The sequence below is a fragment of the Dermochelys coriacea genome, chromosome 8 (assembly GCF_009764565.3).
Source record: "Dermochelys coriacea isolate rDerCor1 chromosome 8, rDerCor1.pri.v4, whole genome shotgun sequence".
In the NCBI taxonomy this organism is placed as follows: Eukaryota; Metazoa; Chordata; order Testudines; family Dermochelyidae; genus Dermochelys; species Dermochelys coriacea.
Genome location: NC_050075.1, coordinates 8,628,149 through 8,654,267, shown reverse-complemented (window position 1 = coordinate 8,654,267; position 26,119 = coordinate 8,628,149). Strand labels below are relative to the sequence as shown.

Below are 26,119 nucleotides of genomic sequence, written 5' to 3'. Positions count from 1 at the left end.
CAAAATGAAAATGCTAGATGTGAACTCTAAAGACTTACTTCCTACAGCTTTCAGAGTAGCAGCCGTGTTAATCTGTATCTGCAAAAAGAAAAGGAGTACTTGTGGCACCTTAGAGACTAACAAATTTATTTGAGAATAAGCTTTCCGTGAGCTACCGCTCACTTCATCAGATGCATTTATTTGAGCATAAACTTTTGTGAGCTACAGCTCACTTCATCGGATGCATCTGATGAAGTGAGTTGTTCACGAAAGCTTATGCTCTACTAAATCTGTTAGTCTCTACGGTGCCACAAGTACTCCTTTTCTTTATCTACAGCTTATACCACTGAGATACTTCTGTCCAATTTTCTTGTCAAATTTTTCTGTTCTGATCGTTTAATTTGCTGTAGCTTTGAATTTATTTTAAAACATTTATGGGTACACACTGCATTAATAGAAAAACTTCTACCTTTCAGATCATAACCAAGAGCGTGCAAAATCATGGGCAATTCTTTTTCCTTTTCCAAACAGCATACTGAACAATTCAAGTCAGTAATATAATTGCTGGTTCAGCGAGAAAGTTGTACAAGTTCTCTTTAAATGTTCAAGACTTCAGTATCTAAATCAACAGCTAAATATAGTGCCAGTCTGAAAGCAAAATGTTTTGCCTCATCTTTGACATTTTTTCATTACTGTTTTAGTTATAGTTTAACCATACACACGTGCACACATTAAGATCTTTTAGCAAAAGCATTTCTTAAACTTGTGCGTTCCAAAGCAAACATGCTTTTCTGTTTGCAAATGCACAACTGTATAATATTTGATAACTTAAGCACTATTCTACTGTACACACATTTTCTAATAATTCAAAATATTGTGCAATGGAAGAGGCAATGTCTGTATTATTTAAATCTGAAAACTGCATTGATAAACTTCTATTAAAACTGAAGAAGAGCCTCACTGTAAACAGCCTCCCTCTCCTGTGGTACCTTGTTAAAAAAATGTAGACAGATTTCTTTTTTTAATAAAGAAAGAATTTTGTCTAATTTGGAAGTAGAGCTGAGCTCCATGGATATAAGGAATACTTAAGAAAATCATTTGTCAAATCAGTCAAAAGGCCTATCAAAATTTAGAAGTGTTCACATTGTAGAATGGTTCCATAAACAAAACTAGAAAAAAAAATTCTGCAACTATTCCAGGGGTCACTTAGGTTTCAAGTCTCCTCATTGTCTCTGCACTTTATCAGATTTTGCATTTAGACACAAGAAGCGACTAAGGGAGAAGCTCCACAGGACTATTTTTTGTTCTTGAAAGAAAAAGGAGGGAAAGGGTAGTTTCTAAAAGTTTTTATTGATAAAAAAGGACCAAAACAATGTATTAGCCAGAAAATAAGGAAATAATTTAGCACTTCACCTCATTTAAAGAAACATGTTGCTTCATCAAGCTAATCCATTCTATCTCCCACTAAAACAACTGAAAGAAGATATTCAGAGAAGCATAGTCGCATTCATGGGTAAAATATGAAATGATGGCTATGCTATATGAAGTTCACAAGTTTGTTTCTTCTACAAGAAGATATACAAAATTATTGGGAGGTGAGCAGAGAGAGGTCTCAATAGAGAAAAAAAAAGTGCTATGTGGAAGAACAATTGCCCCTTGAATACAGTACTGATAATTTCCAATATGTAAGGTAACACTCACATACAACATATTGGAGTTAAATAGCGCAAACTTCTGTAGTCATATTTAAGCAAATTATACAGACGCTATACATTCAAAAAACCCACTACAGGGTAATTCTATGCAAAAATGTAATGACCATGTGTGCGTTACAGAAGTCTACTGAATGAGACAGAAGGTACATGAACTCACTCAGGAGGAGTTATCTGGTACACATCTACTGTAACTGCTCACCTGAAATAGGCTGAAACAAAAAAGCCTATGGTAGTGTCTAAACTGTAATTTTTTCTTCTTTAGACATTGATTTGCTTTCATTCTACAACATTAAGCAGGGAGTCTTATTACAACTGAGTAAAAACACAGGCATTACTTTAGTAGAACATGCAGAACATGGAGTTTCTCTACTTGGTTCCATTAACTTACAAGCAATTCAGGCCAATGGAAACGCGTTTTTTTCCCAGTGTTAAGTCTGCAATCCTGGTTGATCATCGGCATCCTTCAAGGGGTCCTGTCAAGGCATCAAGGCTGCTGTCTGTATCTGAAGCCAATGTTTGCTCAGTTGACATGGATGAAATGTCATTGATAGATGATGACTGGGAAGGACTGGTGCTGCTATTCACTGCTGCATCTGTGCTAAGTAAACCAAGCATAATAAAATCTGAGGCAAGACATTATTGCAAATATAGATAATAATGCTTTAGGATTCTTAATATCTCCTTTTCCAGAGTACACAATGCATTACTATTGTGTTTATTTAGGGACTATCAAAGTTAACTTAAAATTTGAGCTTACATATCTGTGCAAAATACATGTACCACTGTGTGCCTTTTTCCTCCAAAAAAAAATACTGTACCTTTAAAAAAAAAAAAAAATACCAGCAGCTCATCACTTCTGAACAAAATTAGAAGAGCAAACAAGTCTGAGAAGCAGATTTCAGTTTTACATTTCCAAAGTAGTGTTATAAATAGTAGGAAACATTATTCCATGCCTTTCTGACACCTCATTTTGTCATTTTTGTATTTGAATAATTTGTAAGTTTATTCCTTGAGAAGATGGGAAGATCTCCATTTCACTCTTAACAGTAATGCTTTTTGCATTACCTATTCATATTAAAAAATTTTAATACTCATCAGAACAGTCAAAGCATACAAAAGGTAATCGACACCTCCCAGAATAGATTGGATTACTAATTTTTTACAGCCACATAACAGAAAACATGGAAACCCCTTTAAGGGGAAGTGCTGCTACGTTGGTTACTAAGGTTTGGTACTTTAAAGAGAATGCATTCTGCGATATTTAGTACTCAAGACAGACAGATGAGTCATGTGACCAGAAAGTGTGCGGGGGTCAAGTGGCTATGCCAGGACTATATAAGAAGCAGCATGAGCTCAGAGTAGAGAGCCTTGTGTGGAGAAAGTATCGGGGAGACTCCAGAGCTAGTTAGGAAGCATCGAAGGAAATGGCCAACAGTAACCTGTAGGGAGCAGGAGGCACTGGGAGGCTCCAGCAATAGAGCCAGACTTAGGACTGTGAGGTCCACAGAGAAAGCAAATGGGATCCTCTTCACACTACCCACACCCCAGAGGACGAAAAGCTGATATCTCTTGTTGGAAGGGACTACATTAGAAGCCACTCTCTCAGATTTCTAAACTGGAGTAAAAATGTAAAATATAATACACTCAAACTTATGATAAGAAACTAGACAAAAATAGTCAAGACGTTAAAGTCTATTTCAGGGCTTGTAACTTACACAGCACCTCATGACTATGTCAGAGTTTTACAGTAAAGAAATGTTATACTGAATCAGGTTGGACTCATCTAAAAATTGGGCTGGAAAAAAGAAAAGTAAGAATCACCGGAATACCAGCGAACACTAAAAGTTGGGAGGGGAGGAGGTTACTTTCAATATGGTTGACACATTCTCAGAGCATGGTACTTCATAAAGGCATATCAACTGCTAACCAAAAACCCACAAAGAAAGGTGCGTCGTCCTCAAATTCTAAAACAGTACTGTTGACAAAGTACGACAACAGCTATGAGGAATTTAATTTTAGGGGCAGCACATCAGATACAAGCTTGAATTTAACAGACTCAACTCTTTCCAGATTACACTAATTCTAATGTAAGACTCGGTATTGGGAAACAGTAAATATTGAACTTGCTAGGATTATACTGATTATGATAATTTTTGAGACACAGGAAGAAGTTAAAGTTTTATTTCAGCCAAAATAGAAGCTTCAGAAGATATACTGATTTCCATGGGCTTATATGTGGAGTAAAGTACTATTCAAGGTAAGCAAGTGCACAAGCATGTGAACTTAAAATCTGTGTGAACTAAATTTTTTGTTGGATGAAAAAACAACTCATAGTAGAGAAATACGTAGATAAAGTGTTACTAGAATTTTGCCTCAAAAGTGACTCTGTTTTTTCTTTTTCTTTTTTAAATTTCAAGGTATTCAGTATCCAATATGCAACCTAGAGTAAGGTTTAGGGACTTGGTAGGGGATACTGGCACTAACTCTCCAGGAGAAATAGTTGGACAGCCTCTTCCGTTTCCTGAATGTGTTAGAATTAACATTAAAGGGTAATCAAACTTTCTTCTTGACAGAAGATTATTGTTAAATTACCTGAGATTTTAGCTTCAAGTTTTTCTTAACATACTCTGTCTGACCATGGAAATTCTAAAAATAATCACTGTATTTACATTGTATGGTAAAAGATACGTAGATGTGGAGAAGTTTCTCGTGTGTTGGCATCCCCCAGAAAATAGTATGAGTAAATACCTGAAGACAAGATTGATAAATACCTGTATTCTTATTTATACTGAATGAAACCTTTATACTCTGAGGTAACAGTTTCTGTAATTTTGTCAGTATTTTGAACCTACAATATTCCTTTCCCCAATGTTCATTCTATCAGAGTTCTATACACAATTACATAATTGCTGTACTTGTATTATACAGTTATTAAAATGTTACACACAAGGAGGAATAATTCCAATGTCACTGAATTACAAGACAACTAGTACTACACATAAAGAAGTTGTGACAAACTATAAAACTAAAGACAAAATTAAATCTAAACATTGCAGCAGGACATCTTGAGTTACAAGGCCGTCAGCTGAAGTGTACTTGATCCCTGCAGAACAGTTTGCAAGTTTCTAAAGAACAACATTTTGTAGAGCCTGCAGAGTTTTTTTCCACAACATACTTTATTTCACTTTTCAGCTCACAGCACATTTTTCACTTGGTCTGGCAGTTTTTTTCAGCTACTAGAATGAGATAAAAACTAGTACCTTTGGAACTCCTTAAATATAAAACCTCCAATAATGTGGGTCTTTACACAAAGATAACATGGGGAATTTCCCTGAACATATTTACTGTAAAATGTAAGGTCCCTCACTGGAGTTCCCTGTGCAGAATATGACCATTTTAGCCTTTTGAACAGACCATAATACTAGCTTCTGAATTTACATGTAAATTTAAATCAAAATAATGTATCCAGCTGAGAAACAGGAGTAAGATAAAGCAAACTCTTTCTAAACCAGAATGGAAGAGCAAATTAAGTTGTTTCCCAGCAAAAACAGAGACGACACAATGGGTTTATGAAGAATACAGCCAAATTTGAAGTCTACCTGCTTTTCACATATGCTGTTTCTAGTATCATTTATTAAGGCAAAGGGTAAGAACAATAAATTACTATTTTATTATTTATAAACATAGGAAACTTAAGTAAAAAGGATTTACCTGCACTTTCTTTGGCTTGGGATTTAGGATCTGCCGAATCACTACCCTAATTAAACAAATTAGTTCCTCAGACCAATAAAAGAACAACAGTGAGTACAACAGATACAGAAAGGAAACAGAGCAAAGGCTGTTCTGCAATTTTTATACTCTGCTAACAAAATCACCACTACTCACGTAATTTAGAAGGCCAAGACAAGAACCCCCCACAACATCTGAATAGAGGGATTGAAACACTGCTGCAAGTTTCTTCAGTGCATTAGACATTTTTCCATTACAAAACCATTGCAGATACTAGCCACTGTACTAAAACCTTTGAGAAGTACAGATCCGTTAAACTGTGTTCTATCATACTGCTATCAGTTTAGGAGAGGCCACGAGCACACTGCATTTTCACTTTTAAATTTTTTTAATACTGCCAATGCAAGGTAATATAAGGTAATGCCCAGATGTATAACCAAGGACAAAGGTTATACCTACAGGTCAGGAGAATGTCTTAGAAAGCAGTGGTTTATAAACAATTAAACCCAAAACAATTCTTTTTACCTCTTCCAGTCAGGGAGGAAGAAGAGCAGCACATGCTTCCGCAGCTCACTTCACAGCAAGGCAAACTGACTATGAATCTGGGAGACTGATCAGGATCAAGAGCATTAGACACCAAAACTTTCTGGCATAACTGGATTGTTGATTCTGATTCATGTAATATGAGCATGTCACCAAACATGTATCAGAGTTGCAGAAAAAATTAAACTATTAAAACCAATGACTAACCTGAGGGCTGATCTTTTACCACACCGTTCTTGCTTCTTTCTTCCCAATCCATTACTTCTTTGTATATTAATTCTTAAGTAAAAGAAAAAGGGTTGGTAGGGAAAGATAATATTACAAAAAACTACTTTCAGCCATTTCCTTTTACTCTTTTAAAGGTGTATTTGTAGGTTGTTTAGAGGCACACTTTCCCATGGAACAAACAACTGTTATGATTAATGGACTTTGCAAATTTTCTTTAAGAATTAAAAACAGTTTCAATATTCACTAAAAAGTTAACAGACATACTCTAAACACATTAAAGAAAATATAATAATTAACCCATTGTAATAACTTACTGTATGGCTGAACTACATTTAAATTAAACTTTTACAAAGATCAAAAAAAGTATGTCAGCTAAAAAAACATAATAAAGTAGTCAGACAACCTGTACTGGAAAAACTTTTGCACTTTTTTCATACCAATAGAAATATTTTCATTCATAACTATGATGGAAATTACTCATCTATAAGTTCTTCTCTCTAAAGGTAATATTATGGGCCTGATCCTGTAGCCCTAACTCGTAAAACTAATTCTGCTAATGTGATTGAGACTACTTGATGAGTAAGGACTACCTCTCTTCTTGGTTTCACCACAAGGTGAAGTACACAATGCAATAAATCAGACATAAAATTGTTACCAGAACACACAATGCCTTTCATCTTTTTGTGGAAATTACCAACATAGAAGCTACTCAACAAAGAAAACGGGTGGCTTACTATAAATGCACAACTCTGCTAGGCAGGACTCCTGTACTAGAACAGATTTGAGACTAGGTATTGCGGTTTGGAGGACGGATGGTGTATCTGTTTTGAAGAACTCATGATTAAGAAAAATATAGTAGAGATCCATTATAAACAAACAACCACTTACTTTAGAAGGTTGGTTTCATAAAACAAAAAAAAAAAAAAAAAAACCACACCACCCACCCACAAAGAGATCTAACAAAATACAAATAAAACTTTCATTTAGCAAAATACTACTTTCTTCCCTTTCCAAATGTATTGTATACCAAGCTATAATTAACTTCATAATATGACATTTATGATTTGTTGGGTCTTTAATCGTCACATTGTTGCATGCAGTATTGTATAATTAATCTGGTGGGTTCTGATCAGCCATGCAATGTAGCAATTACACTACTTGAGTAAAAAGAAAAGGAGTACTTGTGGCACTTTAGAGACTAACAAATTTATTAGAGCATAAGCTTTCGTGAGCTACAGTTCACTTCACGAAAGCTTATGCTCTAATAAATTTGTTAGTCTCTAAGGTGCCACAAGTACTCCTTTTCTTTTTGCGAATACAGACTAACACAGCTGCTACTCTGACTACTTGAGTAATGATGGTTGATAAATTACCACCATCACTGGAATCAGTCATTTTTGGCTGTTACCTTTCCATTCTTCAATGGCATGTTCTCTTTCTTCCAGTTGTGCATCATAGATTTTAGGAGGAGGCTACAAAGAAAATAAAATCGGAAATATAACTGCAACATTTCATTAGTATAATTAACCATGGTGTCCAAAAAAAAAAAAAAAAAAAAAAAAAAAAAAAAAAAAAAAAAAAGAAGCAGGTAGGTGAAATGTTATTTTTAGTTTCTAATCTCTGGCTGGGTGCCTTGCCAATATCTCCATCCTATCTGTTTTGCAGAGGTGCCACAGAATTATATGCTCTCAGTTTCAAAACTAAGCAAGCTACTGGAATGATGTACCAAAATTAGATTTGTCAGCTGAAAACTGGATATTAGGTTTAAAGAAATCATGAGGCCTGAAGGAGTCTCAACAAAATTAAATGGTTTTACCCTAAAGCAGATAGGATTAAAAACCTGCCTAAATTATTGTTGCACCGGCAACTATATATCTATGGAGAGGAAATCAGCTATAGGGGCTGTTTTCAAACCAACAGTAATACCCCTTCTTGGGCTGTTTTGGAGGTGGTACTTCAATTACTTCAAGCTGTTATCCTCTCAAGATTACACATGAAATCTTTGCTACTCTTGACCTGACACAAGATATAAACTATCGACTCAAATATGAAGATTAAAGTGATACTTTGAGTAGAATTTTTAATGTACACTTACTGCTTCTGCTTCAGCTGGATCATACCAGACCGTGATATATGGATGACGTAAGGCTTCATCTACAGAAATTCGTTTGTCTGGGTCTACCACCAGCATTTTTGATAATAAATCTCTAGCTTGACTTGCTGGGGGGGAGTGGGGGGGAAGACACAAAAACAGAGTTTCAGAAGCTAAAATTCTGAAGTGTAACAAAAAATATATGGTAGAATATATCCATACACAAACAAAAATTCCTAAGAAAGTTAATAACTCAAGTAGTTCTATTAGTTACCTGTAGAATTCTTGGCCTTCAACCTTGTCTCACAATGAACCAAGATTAAACAGATCTCTTGTAAAACTTATGTGAGAGTTTCATTGAACATTATGCACCAAAATGAAATAGGTGTCCAGTACAACTACACATCTGGCTGTACGTATGAAAGTATTAACTCTACTGAGAGAAACTAGCATCTTCAAAAGCCAAATGAAAAAGTTTCTTATTATATTGTTACATATATTTAAAATTAAGGTTACAATGTTTGAAATTAAACATTATTTAATACCATCCAAGTCATGGTCCCACTCTTGCAAATACACCCAAGTAACTTTAATTGTGCGCCCAGTCTCATTGTGGTACTAGGCCCTGGTTTGTATGGCACTAAAATAATATTTCAAGTATAACAGCGTAACCTGAATTTTAAAAATAGGTGTTAATAAAGTTAAAAGAAAGCTTTAGGTCTTATAACTTATGAAGTCACTAATTCCTTTTGACAGAGCTTATGGTGCATTAGATACCTATATCCTTATGGTGATTTAGCGAGACTACTCACACAAGTGACGTTAATAATAGGTATTTGCGGGATTGAGCCCCATATCAATATCAAATCACATTGTTATAATAAATTTAAGCTGCCTGCCGCTGAGACTTTTTAAATATAATTACAGTTGCACAGGCCAAAAGGTAAATTCAACAGGCATGTCTAATATGGAGTAATTAAGAACAAATAATCTATTTAATCAATATGTAGTTAAAATGAGCATGACAACTACACATGCATATCAATATCAACTAGAGAGAGAAAGAGATCCATTTTCATTATAAAATGGCTTTCAGAAAATTGGGTTTTTTTAGTAAACATTCAAGCCATCTACTGTATCTTAATAGACTGAAATTTTGAAAATAGAATGTATATATTTAATCAAACTATTTTAATGGCAGCAATAAGACATTTCATTGTGTGCTACCAATGCAGGAGAAAGCAAGGCTACTGCTTTCAATCTCCTGCCTCCTAATGCAATGTAGTGTGATGATATCAAACTGTATCACACCAGCATAGTGTCATGTTTGCATTGTCTGCCCTTACTGTATATACGTCAAGTGAACCAATTTAGAAAGACCCCCCTCCTCTCCAAATATCTTACTTTTTAATTTGTCACGATCAGATTCCGATGGAAATATCCAATCTGGGAAGAGCTCTTCAAATTTGATACCCGGATATTTCGGTCTATTTTCTACATAATTCCTCACAGTAGGCTGTAGTTTCTTCATAAAATCTGCTGATGGTGTTCCTAATTGTTCAATAACTTTATTCCATTGATCAATATCTGGATGCTATCTTTAGGAAAAGTAGCTGGAAAATTTCAAATCTGCATTGTGTAAGATATTGCTTATAGAAATGTGCCACAAAGCATTTGTGCACATTGAAAGTAATGAAAACCTGGACTGTAAGAGCCAAATCTGGATTGCAACATTGTTCTACCAGCAACAGCATTCTGAGCAGTCATGCAAAGAACAAATTTGATTTCCAAAAAATCAGACTTCCAAACCCAGTAGTAGGAAGGACTAAAAGTACTGCATAAATTGTAAATCTCTGTTGAATAGAATCTACTGGCCATTTTTAAAAGTGGCACTTACAGGATCCAAAAGGATTGAGATTGGTGTCCATAATGAAGCACTTTGTTCATGGAGAGAGGGATGAGAGAAAGGAAAGACCTGGTGCCTAATCTTCTGGACCTAAGAGGTACAAGATACCTCACAAAGAAAGTTCATAAAGGGCAGGAAAACATCTGGACAAACCCTGACCAAATAATAACTGCATCACATTCAGAGAAGAATTCTGTACAACTTTTCTTCTACTTAAGAAAGTCTGCATCACAGTGATTTTTCATCAGAAAACTGTTTCCTGAGACGATGGAATGAAAATCCAACTCTAATGAATCATGATGGCTTCTAAAATGTCAAATCTGAATTTTCTGTATAAGTATTTTGTTTTTAACTATCAACTATGGTAGTACCTAACAAGAACAGTGACTGTTCTTCAATCATAGGCTATGGCTACACCAGACAGCTTACAGCGGCGCAGCTTGTAGCCACTCTAAGCCAATAGGAGCAAGCTCTCCCGTCAATTTAATTAATCCACCTCCAACAAGTGGCGGCAGCTATGTCGGCAGGAGAAGCTCTCCCGCAGACACAGTGCTGTTCACACCAGTGCTTAAGTCAGCATAAGTTATGTCACTCAGGGGGTGACTGAATTACACCTCTGGCTGACATAACTTGTGTCGACTTAAGCTATAGTATAACCATAGCTTATTAAGAGTTCAAATGTAACTTCACAGGAAGTAACACACTTTTAAGATGCATCTTCCCAACTCTCCCCCTGCCCTCCTTACTATTTAAATGACAACTGTGCACCTCATCTGCCAAGCAGTCTCATTTATCTGACCTTTAAAACAGAATTTTGATTAAGAATGTGAATCTCAATTAGTTGCCATATAAAGAGGATGCTTAAGGAACTGTTAGGAAAACAACACACAATTACTATGTTTTATTGGGATTACACTAGAAATTCCATGATTTTTCTACTTATTTACATTGAAAAAAAGTAGAGGAGGGGAAGAACTGAAGCATCTAGTCTTCTCTGTACAGTCTGGGGTTCAGATAATATTTGGCAATGTGGCTCTATTAAGTGTTTTATTACATGCTATGAAATAGAAAGCATAACAATGTCTGAAGAGGACTGTACAGATAAGTTATTCTTGTATTATTTCTATCATCACTGACTGTGAAGCAGTTCTTGAGAATTCAGTCCATCATATGAAAAAGGTACATATGCCTGAAGATGCTTGGACAGCAAGTAAATTAATTTACGCAAGGTAGTTTATCTCAAAGATCTGACATTGGAGGAGACCTTCTTAGTGACAGAATCCCTAATCATTTTCTGAATCAGAGGAATTTGGGATTCTAATGCAGGATTACATATTGCTGAATACCAATTCTGTCAGTCACAAGTTAGACTTTTAGTTATGTCACATCTAAAGTTTTCTAGAATACTATTTATGTAGCTGGAGAGTATAACAAAATGGCATGCCTTTGCATAAAAAAAATTCTATTTAGAAATTTTTGTTGGAAGTGCTCAAATTTCAGTTAGTCTGCCAAAAATACAGCCACTACTGAGAACTCTTCATACCTATGATATGCACTGATACATATTAAAAATATAGACATCTAATGCAAAGATTATTCTAATATAATGTATTTGTTCCATGCATTCAAATGGAAAACTGACATCAAAAGTATGGTAAATAAAAAAATTACAAAAGTTAACTCTCATGCTAAAACAATGTGCACACAAAAAAGTTATTGAACATACAAAAAATATTGTTCCCACCTGGAAAACTGATTTCTGGTAGGGGCTCCACCAAACTACATTCAAAGGGTTGTTTCTCCTCAAAAGTATCACCAGTTAGGGCTTGTCTACGCTGGCACTTTACAGTGCTGCAACTTTCTCGCAAATTTCAGCGCTGTAGACAGTTTCCCAGCTCCCAGCGCTGGTAGCTATTCCCCTTGTGGAGACGGTTTGTTTTGTTTTTTTTAAATAGAGCTGGGAGAGCTCTTTCCCAGCGCTGGTGCCATGACTACACAGCCACGTTAAAGCGCTGTCATGGCAACCCTTTAACGTTGCTAGTGAAGACATACCCTTAGGATTAATCAGTTAACTGAATAAAACTTCACACCCAGCCCCATCTTTCATAATCCCTACTTCTCTTTCCTTAATCAGTAACAGTCTTAGGAAAATTTAATAACCAACAGTAACCTACCAAAGAACTGAACCGGACCAAAGAGTGTTTAACTGGATTTCTCCAAAGGACCACAGCAATGTGAAAGTAGAAACAAACATTTGCTATGCTCTAGGACTGGGACCACTACAAACCTGGGTTTAATAAGCTATGCCTCGTTGCATTTGAAACCCAGACTAGGCAGAAACTTGATATGTAATGCAAGATGTGCACAGGATGGTATGTAACAGCCTGGCAGATTTCATCCGCAGAAGCAGATGGCAGCATCTGGGGCAGAGGCTGTCCTTATCTTACTGATATGAGACTTCACTCCTAGAAGTCCCTGAGAAGATTTTAACACATGGTGTTAACCTAGTTTACATAGTTTACCTAGCTATAGTGGATCTATAAGCTCTCTGACTCTTTTTGAAGCTCTGGAGGAAGATAAACAGAAAATTGAGTTTTCCTAAATCCTAACATCTAGAGAAATATTCCAGTCCTCCAAAGACATAATTACTTCCAGGAAGACACTGGGTGGACTCTGGTACCTGTTTTCCTCCTCTGCTCCTCCCCATTCTGCGTTTGAATTAAGCTGCTTCCTCCTCCCCCTCTCTACCTGGGAAGTGGGAGCATTGACAGCACAGGAGAGAGAGAGAGAGAGAGAGAGAGAGACTCTCCTTTCTGGTACCTGGCATCATAACAACTAGGAAGAGCAACTGCAAGGAAAGTCCTGCTCAACCCCTGCAATGCTAGAATACAGAATGCACTCTGGCCAGCACCTAACTGTGTAGGAATAGCACATGCTCAACACAGGCAGAATCTTTGACGAATAATGCCACCAGCCTCTAACAAACGTCTACTGTGCATATGTTAACCATGATTTTCTGAGGCCAAACGTGGGCAATTTTTACGCAGACAATCAAAGGCATATCCCTGGCATTAGAGTAACCCTCTGCCAGAGTTCAAGTGCCTGTGCCAAAGGATGGAAGTGCTAGGGACTCTCAATGAAACAGCTGTAAGAATCTAACATGAGCAAAAACAATGTATTTTTCTCCAACCTCATTCTATGAAACTGCTGAATCATTTTAGCTGGAACTTAAAAATACACCTGAGGCAGACACCTGAAATAGAAAATTTCAGCCCAAATGGTTAAAGTTTGACAAAGTTATAAGCAACTAGAAACAGAGTCTTAGAATGGAAAATGTGAGGCAACATTAACTATCAGCATAGCTACCAGCAACACCTACAATATAGATAGTACATGCTACATTAAATCTAGATTGGTGGAGCTTTATTTACCCTTCCAGAAGGAAAACTGATTCATTATATACATATTTGACAAGTATGAAAAAAATTCCTTTGATTTATTTATGAATAAATTTATGAATAAATCAAGACAGCAATCAGGATACCCAACGTTAACATGCAAGTGAGAAGATATACAACATACATGAAGAATTGTGTTAGGTTGGTCTGAAGGCTTTGAAGGATAAAGCAAATATACAAGGGAAGAAGAGGTGAAAAAAATTGTATATTAATTATTTAATGCTGTTAAATTAATGCATGTTAAACAGCTGCTGAAGATTAGTGTCATGAATTTAGCATTCAGATTTAAATTCCTGTATTGTTACATATTTATTTTTTTTATAGAGGTTATATTTTCACAGAATCTACTTTATATAGATTAAAAAACTGGGAAAATAAAATTGTATTTATTGATGCAGAACTAGATGTTTCACTTTTCAGCGTTTCATTTTCAGAATAATTAAAATAGAGAGAAATGTAGTCTCCTTTCCAATTTTTATATTATAAACTGGAAACAAGTAAATAAGCTATGTTTTATACTTGCTTGTAGGAAAAGGCTTTGAAATATACTAAATTATTAATTTTTTGTACAATATAGCTATTGGCAAAGATCATTTAAGTCATCTTAACCAGATGTATTTAATGAGTTAAGAGACCAAGATATCAAGTTTGTAAGAACAAAGTTTTAGAAAAATCCAAGAACAGAAATGTTTCCATAAAATTAAAAAAAAATTTCAAAAGAAAAAAGGTCTTTACTTTTAAACGTACATTCCCCTTCTGCAACATTTGCAACTGAGACACTGCAGCACTGCTGTGTGCTATTATACAAGTACCAAAAAACAAAAACAAGAACAAAAAAAACTAAAAAACCCTAAAAACTAAAAAACTATTGAGAGTAGAATTATTTTCATTGTACAAACACAGAAATGCTAGAAGCAAACAGCATAAATTGTGAAAAGTAAATTTTTCAAGATTTCCTTTTTAATGATTTAACTATTAGAAACACTAGCAAGGAAATTTGCTTTTTAACCTAGCAATATTCTTTTAAAGCTGCAAAATGTGAAGTTGTTAATATGAATAGTAAGCGTTCAAGCGGTAAGAACTACGTTAAATGTTGTCAAGTAAGTAGAAGAAAAAAAGTTCAGCTATGTGGTTAATGACACTAATTTCTAACATTACAATAGATCCATTAAAATATAATAGTGAAATATTTTGTTTTCTTTTTTATGCTTTTATATACATAAATAGATAAAAATAATTGTGCATCTTTGGTGGATGTGAAAAAGGATTCAAGGATGACTAGGGAAGGATACGATCAGTGCCTTGGAATATCACACAACCTTTCACCAATTCTCCCATGATGCACCCAACTGACCAGATATCAACTGAAAGTAAAAATGAAATGATCAAATTATGAAGTGTCATGAACAAAAGTGGAAAACTTAAAAAAAAACCTAAACAAATAAACCTACTATCTACAATAAAAACCTCAAGAATGCAGAAAACCAAACTGCTAACAGATGAGTTTCTCAACAGTACAGAACACTGACTTCGCTTTTTTCCTAAGTTTTGCAATTAGACAATAATTCAGTTTTTGTGATGTAGGCCTTGCGTTTTGTTTGTTTTTAAACTCTATAAAATGCTTTTCTGATCAGTTCTTAAATCCTTCAATTACTTTTAAATATTTATCATACTTTACAATCCCTGAAACCACTGTGAAGAAGGATACAATCTCTTCCTGGGAACAGGACCTTATGGAGGACCATTTCTGCCATTATGCACCCAACAGACCAGATATCCACTATCATATGTTAGGTGCAACAAGGACAAAAGATTAAAGAATTTTTTTAAATTACGACAAACAGTTTTTTAATTTGTAAAATTTAAACTGCATATTTACAGTTTTACAGATTGGTTTATTATTCTTAAGGTTATTTAGAATGTTTTTGTCCAATTCAGGACACATTCTACTACACGCATACTAAACATTTTTGACCCACACCAATTACTGTACTGTCAAGGGCCCTGTGTATCAGACAGAACCCATCGTAACAGCTGACTCGGGAAAATTTTGTGGACCTCTCAGTTTAGAAAGCCACAATGAAGCTTTACACCTCAAAAAAGGTATGCTCCCAGGCCATAATGCTAATCCAGGCTAAGGAATATGAAGAGAAGGGATGCACTGGGCTGAAGGTCTAGAGTAGAATGCAGGGTATCACCTGCCTCACAAGCAATCATCTGAAAACTTTTTTTTTTTTTTTTTTAAATGAGGGAATGAAATTCAAGGACATTGTGCTTGCTCAAAGCTTTGTTTAAAATACCACTCTGAAACCTATTAAGATGTATTATTAATAATACAGTGTCCAAAGCGTCTTAGGTGCTACATAGACCTAGGACTGTATAAAGACGCTCCCTGGCCCAGAGAGCTTAAACAGACATGATGAAAATGAAGCAACAAATGTGTGGGTGGTAAACAGGGGGAAAGAGAAGAATTAGAGCAAGTTAATTAGTTCCTATAGTAGTTCTCCTAGATTTTTAAAATCTATAATTATCTTATAAACAATGTATTCTTTTTTGAGGATGGAACAACCATAAAGGACTAAAGAACTATGTGGAGTGAAGCAAGTGAGAATGGAAGGGGATGGGGATAGAGAGAGAAGTAAGAGAGAGAAAGGCACCAGGAACAGGACAAAAGCTATTCCTCAAATGTTTAACTCTGTAAATCTCAGTATTCCCAACACCATGTTATACATTACGTTAGCATTAGAGATAGAAGACTTAAGTGTACTGCCAGAGAGATTCATCCAAGAGAGCTGCACTTTAGAGAAAAGGTTTAATACTTCATTGCTGCAACTTACCATTCTCTTTGTATCCCATGCCTAGGATAACCTCCGGTGCTCTGTAATACCGTGTTACTACGTACGGTGTCATCATAAAATTAGTACATGCTGTTCTTGCCAGTCCAAAATCAAGGATTTTGAGTGTACAATCTGATTTTACTACTATATTGCTGGGTTTCAAATCCTAAAGAAAAATTATTTCAGTTAACAGAAAGGCTCAACATTCTGAAAGATACCATACAACCTTCCATAAAATCAAGCCACCACACTGTACTGAACATTAACGTCTTAATATACATTTCTTGTGTGCATTCTTTTAGTTAATTTATATACAAATTATAGGCACAGAAAAATACTTTGAAAGAGCATTATTAAGATTGTAAAGTCAACCACTTAAAAGTCAGGAAATGACATAATTCAGATTGCCCACACAACCTTAATTCAGACCTCTTGTGCATATGCGCTATGAATCACTCTTTAATTACATGATCACATACTACGTTTTCCACAGGACCTGCCTCATTCAGTGCAAAGAATGGTCCTGCTCTGAGGATGAATCAGGGTTGTGTAACCAAATTAAGGTTGCACGGGCAATCTTAGTTCAACCATTTCCTAACATTTGAGCGTTTGACTTTGCAAATTTAAACTATGCTAAAAAACATTATAGTATGTGTATAATTTCTTAGGTTTTGAAATCAAACTGAAAAGACAAAAATTCCAGCATGTGACATCATATTGTCACCCACATGGGCCATCGCCAGGGTTGGAGTCTTTAGATCTCTACGGCTGAGACCTCTACGGGTAACGGAGTAACCAATACCACCAGTAAGTTGTCATTCTCTATGTGGACCAGCACGAGAGAGGGATGGAACACTTTGCTAGTGGGTTTCACAGATATTTGTTGACAGCAGAGGAACAGTGAGATTAGGGAATCTTGCATTCCATTCTAGAGTTTATAAACTTTCTTTAATGTGTTTTAACAATAAACTTGAAGGAGGAGAGGGTGAAGGCAAGAAGTTCCAGGCACATGGTTGCATAGAAGAAATTAAAAGGCAGGAATGGAAGGAACTGGAACTGGAACCCACAAAGAAGCAGGATTAGTTGTGCAGATTGAGACAGCAAATAGGCCCAACGGAGCTGCAGAAAGACAGGACATCGGCTGTGCAGGGCTTTGAAATTTGGAGCAACCATTTACCGATTTTACCTTATTAATATTATTGTCGCACATAATTTTTTAAAAGGCATCATTTTAATACAAATTATTCTCTTGTTTTAGCCATAAGGTTCTTGGAGCATCCTTACTCATGTTCTGTCACCTATCAATATTAATATCTTGTACTTTATATTTTTCCCTAAATTTGTATTTATATTTAGTCTCATTAAACAAAAAAAAAATCTCAGAAAATGCCCTTTTATCCTCTGCAGAACTGGTTTGGTTTTTGGAGTTTCATTTATCACATACATCTGTCTGTCTGTCTGTCTGTCCTTGAACCAGATATGGTTTTCACATTACTATTAATAATATGAATAAGAAACGGAATACTGATTTACAAGATAACCAAAAGAAGATATAAATGCCACCTTTAAAGACGCACGTTGTCAATGTCACTATCAAAACACTACCTACTCTGTGGATGATACCAGCTGAATGGAGATGTTTGATACCACACAACATCTGGTAGAGAAGATAGGACATTCTTTCATGATCCAACTCCATATGAATAACCTGGCACAAGTTAGCATCCATCAGTTCCATAACCAAATACCTACAGTATAAAGAATAAAAAAAAAAAATTTTCTTCTTCTTCATCTCAGGTATTTTATAACTAACATCAGAATATATTTTTAAAATAGGACCCCATGCAAGTCACTGAAAAATGTGTTGGAATGTTAGCAAAAATACTGAATGTCATAATTTAAGTTGTTTATAACAATGATCTAAAAACAGTAAAAGTTTGAATAAAAATGAACATATACTCTCACAAGAGAGTGGAAATCCATTAAAACCATCAATTCTACCAAACAAAATTTAAGAGCAGTACTGGTAGTTGATGTTGTCTCTCTTAATGACAGGTTTCAGAGTAGCAGCTGTGTTAGTCTGTATTCGCAAAAAGAAAAAGAGTACTTTTGGCACCTTAGTGAATAACAAATTTATTTGAGCATAAGCTTTCGTGAGCTACAGCTCACTTCATCGGATGCTGTAACTGTAGCTCACGAAAGCTTAAGCTCAAATAAATTTGTTAGTCTCTAAGATGCCACAAGTACTCCATCTCTGTCAATGTAACTTAAGTACAGATGAAATTTAAACAGACGTTACAGGTAGGATAAAGAAATAACCAGGTCACATTGAGATTTCCTTTCACCGTGTACTGACTTAACATCAACAAAATTAGGGAAAGCATTTTGTGAAATAAAGAACAATGATTAATTTCCAAGTTAATGTGCGATCCTTCTTTATGCCATTCATCATATAAATCCATTCCAAAGCTGCAACACCACCCACATTAGCACCTAGATATCACAGTGATTGGAGCCTCATGAATACTTTGATAGATCTTTTACCACCATATGCAAGCTCTAGGTTAAGAAATATATTCAGCTTGTAATTCAGGCTGGAGGTACTAGGAGTCTGATGGGCTTGATCTCAGAAAAGGATGTCAGGTTATCCACATTGAGTTATTGGCTTGAAGTGACTTATTTGACAGTCCTTCTTTGTAAAGGAAAACAGCTGTGATAATTACAGATCCATGTGTTGTCAGTAGAGGTGGCAGACGGCTGATGAAAAGGTAAGCATTCTTTTTACTTTTCCCATTATTTTCTATTACTACACACATATCACAACAACTTTAGTTATAGATTTTCTCAAGGAGCTCATTGTAACATTTAAAGATTAATTACAGGCTAGAGATTCTATCCTCAGTACCATATTTTTTCACGGCCAGAAAAGTTGTAATAAAAGCATAGACTATGCCTCTAAATTCAGGACAATGTTTATCAAGAAAAATTTAAGAACTACAGTACTTACACATCTTGAAATTCTTCCAGTGACTTCTGTGGTGTGAATACATTTAACAAACTAATTATCTATAAAGAAAAATAGAACATGAAGAAACCTTAAATATATGAATTTTTACACACTAAATGTAGAGCAAGACAATGTGGTTATTAAAACAATTTCAAAAACGCAGTTTTTCTCACTTTACATTGCTGATTTACTTTGCCACTCAACTTCGACAGTGAAACTAGACTGCTTTGTTACGAACGTATTTCACTGGTCTCATTTCACACATACAAGTACAATACTGCAGCATCTACGTTGAAGTATCACAAGAGATCCTGTACATTTTTTAAAAGGTCACATTTAAGTTACATGAAACTACTCCTCCTCCCACCCACACATCAAATAAAACCTAAAATTTTGTGCCTAGAATAACAGCTTGGTCATGTATTTTATCACTCAAAAATTCTGATATTTGAGAGAAAAAGTGTTGTGCAAGTATTTTCTATCCTTAGAAAAATGGCTTCCAAATAGTACATAGACAGAGATGCTCCATCAACTCATTTGCTCTATGGCTATATCTACACAGCAAAGAAAAACCCACAGCTGGCCCATGCCAGTTGACTTGGACTTGCGGGCTTGCGGTGCAGAGCTGTTTCATTGCTGTGTAGTCCCTACAAGGATCCCAGAGCTTGGGCTGCAGTCCGAACTCGGAAGTCTACACAGCAATTAAACAGCCCTGCAGCAGGAGCTCCATGAGCCTAAGTCAGCTGGCATGGACCAGCCGCATGTGTCTAGTTGCTGTGTAGACATGCCTTATGTTTCTGGAAATAGTTCTCAAAATCCTTTAAAAGTTTCATAACGATATGGTCCTGGAATTCATATCCTGTATTCTTGTAGTTAGGATACTTAGTACTTGCACCAGTAAGATGCTTTAGGTTTTCAAAGCACTGTCAAGTTCAATCTGCTGCAAATCCTACCTCAACGCGGTGCACCAGTGACCCTGGCTGTTCGACAGTGATGGTAGCAGAGTGCATTCTCCAGCAGGTCTAACCATGCTATCAAGGGGTCGGACTGTCAGCCCAGCAAGGAGGTTGCTTTCTCTGTGGAGGAGCGTATAATCTCTCTTTCTGAGGCTGTAAACTAGCTTAGTTGAGGAGGTAAACGCGCAAGTGACAGCCCAGCCTGCAGGTGGCTGAAAACAATGGCTAAAACAACATGGAAAGCCAAGTCTCAGTTCTCTGCACGATCCTTGATCCCCATTCCGGAGGCAGTGAGGCATTCAAATGACGAGAGGCTGCAAAGACTCTCAGGTGCCAGGTCGCCAAAAGGAATCCGGACAACTCTCTGTGTGCACACTTATAACTGCAGAACACTGACAAGGGAGGAATCGATAATCCACCTCATGGAGGAAAAGGCAAAAACAGCCTGCGATGTGCTGGGTGTTTGCAAAATACGACGAAAGAAGGAGATGGAGGTCAGCTGGAGGGATGGAAGCACGGTCATTCTAGGAAAAGGAGAAGGCACGAGGACAGTTGGAGGAGTCGGATTCATCATAAACAAGGAATGGTCTTCGAAATTGTCTCATGCCATTTGAAGTCATCGCATATTGGGGTGCTTTACCTCCGACTGAACTGAAATAGTACCCTCAAAATCATCCAGATCTATGCTCCCAGAAGTGCATGTGAAGATGATGTGGAAGGATTCTATCAGGAACTGGAGGAAACCCTCGCTCAGAGTTCCACATATACGATTATGATGGGAGATTTTAATGCCAAGGTTGGAAGAGGGAGAGAGGGCGAAAAGTTCATAGGAAGGTACAGTATCGGAGAACGAAACATGCGAGCAGAATGACTAGCTATATTGGCAGAGACGAGGAGAATGTTCATTGGTAACACCTGGTTCCAAAAGAAAGCCAACAGAAGATGGACCTGGATCGCACCAAAACGCGAAGACAAAAAATGAAATAGATTACTTTCTGATCGATAGACGATGCATTGTGCAGGATATTTCAGTAGTGCCATCATTCAATATCAGTAGCGATCATCACCTACTGAGAGTCAGACTCACATTCACTGTGAAGGTGGAGAAAAAGGCGCTGTGTACGGCAAACAGAAGGCACCAACTGGTAGCTTTCAACGAGGCAATCCTGAAGGAAAACATTTCTATGGAAGATTGGAGTCTCCTGAATGACTACGACGACGACGAGAACTTCAGTAAGAGACTGAAAATGTGTGTCAAATCAGCTGAGCGTAAGAGACCAAGAAGAGCTAGCGGAAGAATCTTGGAGAATACAAAGACTTTATTGGAGAAGAGGAGGAAAATGAAAAGAAATGGGAGCGACAGGCTTGAGTACTCCCTTCTCTGCAGGCTCATACGAATGAAGTTGAAGGAAGATTTAGAGAAATTTCGAACCGAAGAGCTCCTAAAGGCTGCTGAAGATCGTAAAAGTCTCAAAAAATGCAAATGGGAACTGGTGTTGTACAGGTCATCATTACTGGCTTTGAAGAACAGGGATAGAGAATCAGTAATCGATCGAACAGAGAAGGAGGCAATCTGCAGGGATTTATATATCCAGCTGTTTGCATCCTGTATAGACATCCCAATGCCATCTCTTTAACAAACTGATGAACATATACTCCCAGTTCTCATCAGCAAAGCCTGTCACACGGTCCATCAAATGAAAGAGGGGAAGGCTCCAGGCAAGGACAGTCTGACAACAGAAGTGCTTAAGGCAGGAGGTCAGCAACTTTGGAAAGCTCTTGCCCAAAGGTTCAGCCGCTACCTGGAAATCCAGAAGATACCATCCAGTTGGAAAAAGAGTCCAATACCATCTTGCTGCATAAGAAAAGGCTATCAAGAAAATCTAAAGAACTGTCGCCTGATCTTTCGGCTTTCACATACCTATAAGCTGTTCACTAAAATAATAACAAATCGACTGTCACGAAAACTGGATGAATAGCAACCTAGAGAGCAGGCCGGCTTTCGAATGAATTTCAGCACAATAGACCACATCTTCACTCTAAATCAACTCCTAGAGCGTTCAAGGGAATACAAGTTCCCTTTGTGCATTGCCTTCGTGGACTACGAGAAAGCGTTCAACAGTGTAGAGACTAAAGCCGTTCTTGAAGCTCTTTCAGAACAGGGCATCAGCGCAAAATATATCACATTACTAAAAGAAGTGAACTCTGGCTACAGCATGGACATATCGCTGTTTGATACTCCCCTTCGAATCCCCATCGAGAAAGGTGTGAAACAAGGAGATAGTTTCACCAAAATTATTCACAGCCTGTCTTGAATCGGTTTTTCGACGAGCAAACTTGAAAGGTGGGATTAATATGAATGGCAAGCAGCTAAACCATCTCGGGTACACAGATGATATAGTGCTGATAGCAGAAAATACAGCCCAGCTTGAGAGAATGATTAAAGAACTGAACGCGAAAAGTAGTCAAGTTGGATTAAAAATGTACTGGTAGAAAACAAAATACATGAGATCAGATGTTCTGCCAAGAACCCAAATAACTCTTGGAGAAGAGCAGATCCAAGAGGTTGATAAATACGCTTATTTTGGTCAGGAAGTCAACATGTGCCAGGATCAGAAAGGCGAACTGTCGCGCAGAAAAAAAGCTGGATGGTGCGCATTCAATGACATCAAGGACATCCTCCAAGGAAAGATCAGCAAAACAACTCGAGCAAATCTTTTTAACTCGACCGTGCCTCCAGCGATGTTATATGGCAGAGAAACATGGTCGCTGACAAAGATTGAAGAACATCAACTGTATGTCACACAGAGGGCGATGAAACGAACATTTTTGGGCAGCAGTCTGGAGTGGGAGACGTTGTTGTTGAAAACAGGCTCAGCAAAATGCAGTGGACGGGACTTGTGGCCCGACTCAGCAACAACAGATGGACCGCAGGTATATCCGAGTGGTATCCGCGAGAACAGAAATGGCCACGCGGTCAGCCTCCAAAGAGGTGGGATGATTTCCTAACAAGGAGATATGGACAAGCATGGTGAAAGATGGTCAGAACAAGAGAAGATTGCAAGGCATATGATCGGCTCAGTCTCAACCGATGAAGGACCGAAAGTCTATGCAGTCCAGTTCAATCAAGATTTACACAAATAAAACATAACATATCTTCCATATTCTTCAGATAAGCTAGCAGCAGCAGCATAGTACCATCTCACTGTTGCTAACAGGCAAGTACTGTCAAACTGTGAGTCTGTCTCAAAGTTTACCCTTGAGCACAGGTTGTTTTTTGTTTAGGTTTGTTTTTCTATTTTTTGTTTTTTTTTTAAAAACAGATTGAAAGATGGAGGCCAGTAAAAGCCTTGTTGCTTAGACCAGGGAAACTTACAATTGTGTACCACACTGGATGTGCAAATCCACACTGAAACATGGTAAGAGAGCCTTGGTGCTAGTATGACTTACTGGGGTAAACTGCATTGCAGCAACCCAGTTTTACACTGGTGCAGGACCTAGACTGTGGGGGGGAGGTTCTACTAATGCAGCTGCATTGATTCAAAAACCTCATTCCCCTCCCAAACTCAAAGGAAACTAAGTACCCACTCCCACCCATAAACCCAAATATACATTGGGTCTAACTAAAAAAAATTTCTTGCTTAATATTAGACACATTAATATATGTTACCAAAGTTCCAGCACTCTTTCATTGCTTTACATTTTGAGTACTTGAGAAAAGTCAAAACTTTCAGAATAGTCTTTGCGATCTACAATAATTTACCAATTCTGACCCACATTTAACCAGTTTTGACCTTTCCATAATTTAGGCTTACTTTAATTCTCTCTTGTTCACTATTAGTAAGAGTATTATTTGAAAACAAATTCTTGAGAAAAATAAACTTACGTTTTTGTGATTGACACATTTTAAAAGAACTAGCTCTCTGTAAGCTCTTTTTGCATGAGTTTGGTTCTGAAAAGGACGACTCAGCTTCTTTACTGCAACATTTATCCCAAGGACTGTATCAAATGCAGCACTGAAAGTTTTGAAAGAAACATCGTAAGTGCAAATATTTTGGGGGAACAAGAAGAAATCAAGGCTTGAAACCATGCATATCCACAAACCTGGTCATATTCATGTCTTCTCGTCTCTGTTCACACACAAAGTGGAACCTGCATATCCCTTACCAGTGATGACTGAAGTATAAAACAGAAGCCCTCTGCATTTTTATTGACAATTTCAAAAGTACCTTCTCCAAGATAGGGGGCAGAAATTCCAGCATTTTGGTCAAAATCCAACTGTAAGTTGTATTAACCTTACTTGAAATATAAAGTTTCTCTGATGCTTAATTTGGGTTACATGAGTTTTTCCACACAGTGCTGCTGGCACTACTTTTAGGGTAGATGCACTTCTGTTGCAAATATTAACTATGCACTACTAAAGTCTTCACTTTAAATCCAAACGCCCCAGTGCATCACTTCCCCGTCTAACACACAGGGCTCTGGACACTGAGACCCTTATAGGTATGCAGTTTAAGGCATTTTTGAAGCTTGCAAAATATGACAAGTTAAATTAATGTTACTAATTGCGTCCTTCAGTATTCTCTAGCTTTATGATTCGTTGGGAGAAAGGCACTCCAACTCACAGACTAAATAATAGGATTCACAGATTTTAGGAAGAAAGGTTTCCAGTTAAAAGATAGGCAACTAGATTAGCTCTTATCTCAAAGCTTTACTTTTTCTTAGTGATCTTCTGCCTCCATTTACATGAGCAAGTTTTGCAGGGGAGTTTCAAATTTGTTCTCAATAGCCACAAGTAACTAATTCTGAGCATATATGATCCACTCTCTATTTTGGCTGCTCAGTTAGTGCCAATGGATGTTCTGCTCTGCCACATATTTTTCAAATATTTTTAAAGCTATTTGTGAGTAGCTTCTCTTTACTTCTTCCTCTTTAGGGCACACATAGCAGGAGACTGAAGAACACCATAATATCACTGTACTCCTGCACAATAGTCTTCCCTTTGGTAGCGTCAACACTGAAATAAAATAGCACCTACTTTGTCAACATTAAATCATTGCTTCTCCTACAGGGAAAGCAGTACTGTTCAAGAGTAGAGTGGACATGATTATGTGCCAGATTCTAATTAACACACATTTCTAACCTAAAATTAGAGTCTATTAGCAGTTACCTATTTTATGTAACTGCTTTGTTGAAAGAAGTCACAATTATCAAGTAATTTTCAATAGTTCACAGAGCCAAAGCTTGAATATGTAAAATAGAATACATAAGGGGAGGAAGACAACTGAGCAAACGTTTTTAAAATAGTATTTTTTGCCCAGCCAGCATGAATAAGTGGACATTTTTCAATATTTACCCAATCAAGAGAACACTGTATTAGGAAACAGAAAGTGCTATACATATTAACTCTGTGAATCAGTACAAAATATCAACTTATCTTAGTAAACAAGTAGTAGTCCAGTGACACCTTAAAGGCTAAACAGATTTATTTGGGCATAAGCTTCCATGGGTAAAAAAAATCCACTTCTTCAGATGCATGGAGTGAAAATTACAGATACAGACAAATATACCGGCACATGAAGAGAAGGGAGTTACCTTATAAGTGGAAAACCAGTGTTGACAAGGCCAATTCAGTCAAGGTGGATGTCGTCCACTCCCAGTAATTGATG

The 26,119-nt window shown here is 36.9% G+C and overlaps 1 protein-coding gene across 8 annotated transcripts in view; it reads right to left on the bottom strand.

Moving 5' to 3' along the window:
• MAPK9 (mitogen-activated protein kinase 9) overlaps positions 1-26,119 on the bottom strand; it is a 104,197-nt gene that overhangs the window by 51,524 nt on the left and 26,554 nt on the right. For 3 of the 8 annotated variants that reach the window (XM_038412249.2, XM_038412256.2, XM_043520239.1), the window contains 10 exons: positions 24,337-24,466; positions 19,495-19,553; positions 18,097-18,235; positions 16,488-16,653; positions 14,943-15,014; positions 9,691-9,873; positions 8,290-8,414; positions 7,603-7,666; positions 6,174-6,245; positions 311-2,287 (listed from right to left, as the gene is read on the bottom strand). In XM_038412249.2, coding sequence (XP_038268177.1) covers positions 2,145-2,287; positions 6,174-6,245; positions 7,603-7,666; positions 8,290-8,414; positions 9,691-9,873; positions 14,943-15,014; positions 16,488-16,653; positions 18,097-18,235; positions 19,495-19,553; positions 24,337-24,466 — 1,153 coding nt within the window. In that variant the 3' untranslated portion in view covers positions 311-2,144. Of the gene's footprint in view, positions 1-310; positions 2,293-5,948; positions 6,034-6,173; positions 6,246-6,282; positions 7,361-7,549; positions 7,667-8,289; positions 8,415-9,690; positions 9,874-14,942; positions 15,015-15,358; positions 15,431-16,487; positions 16,654-18,096; positions 18,236-19,494; positions 19,554-24,336; positions 24,467-26,119 lie in introns of those variants that run through there. The other 5 variants (XR_005294327.2, XR_005294326.2, XM_038412251.2 and 2 more) reach the window with 5 other exon arrangements.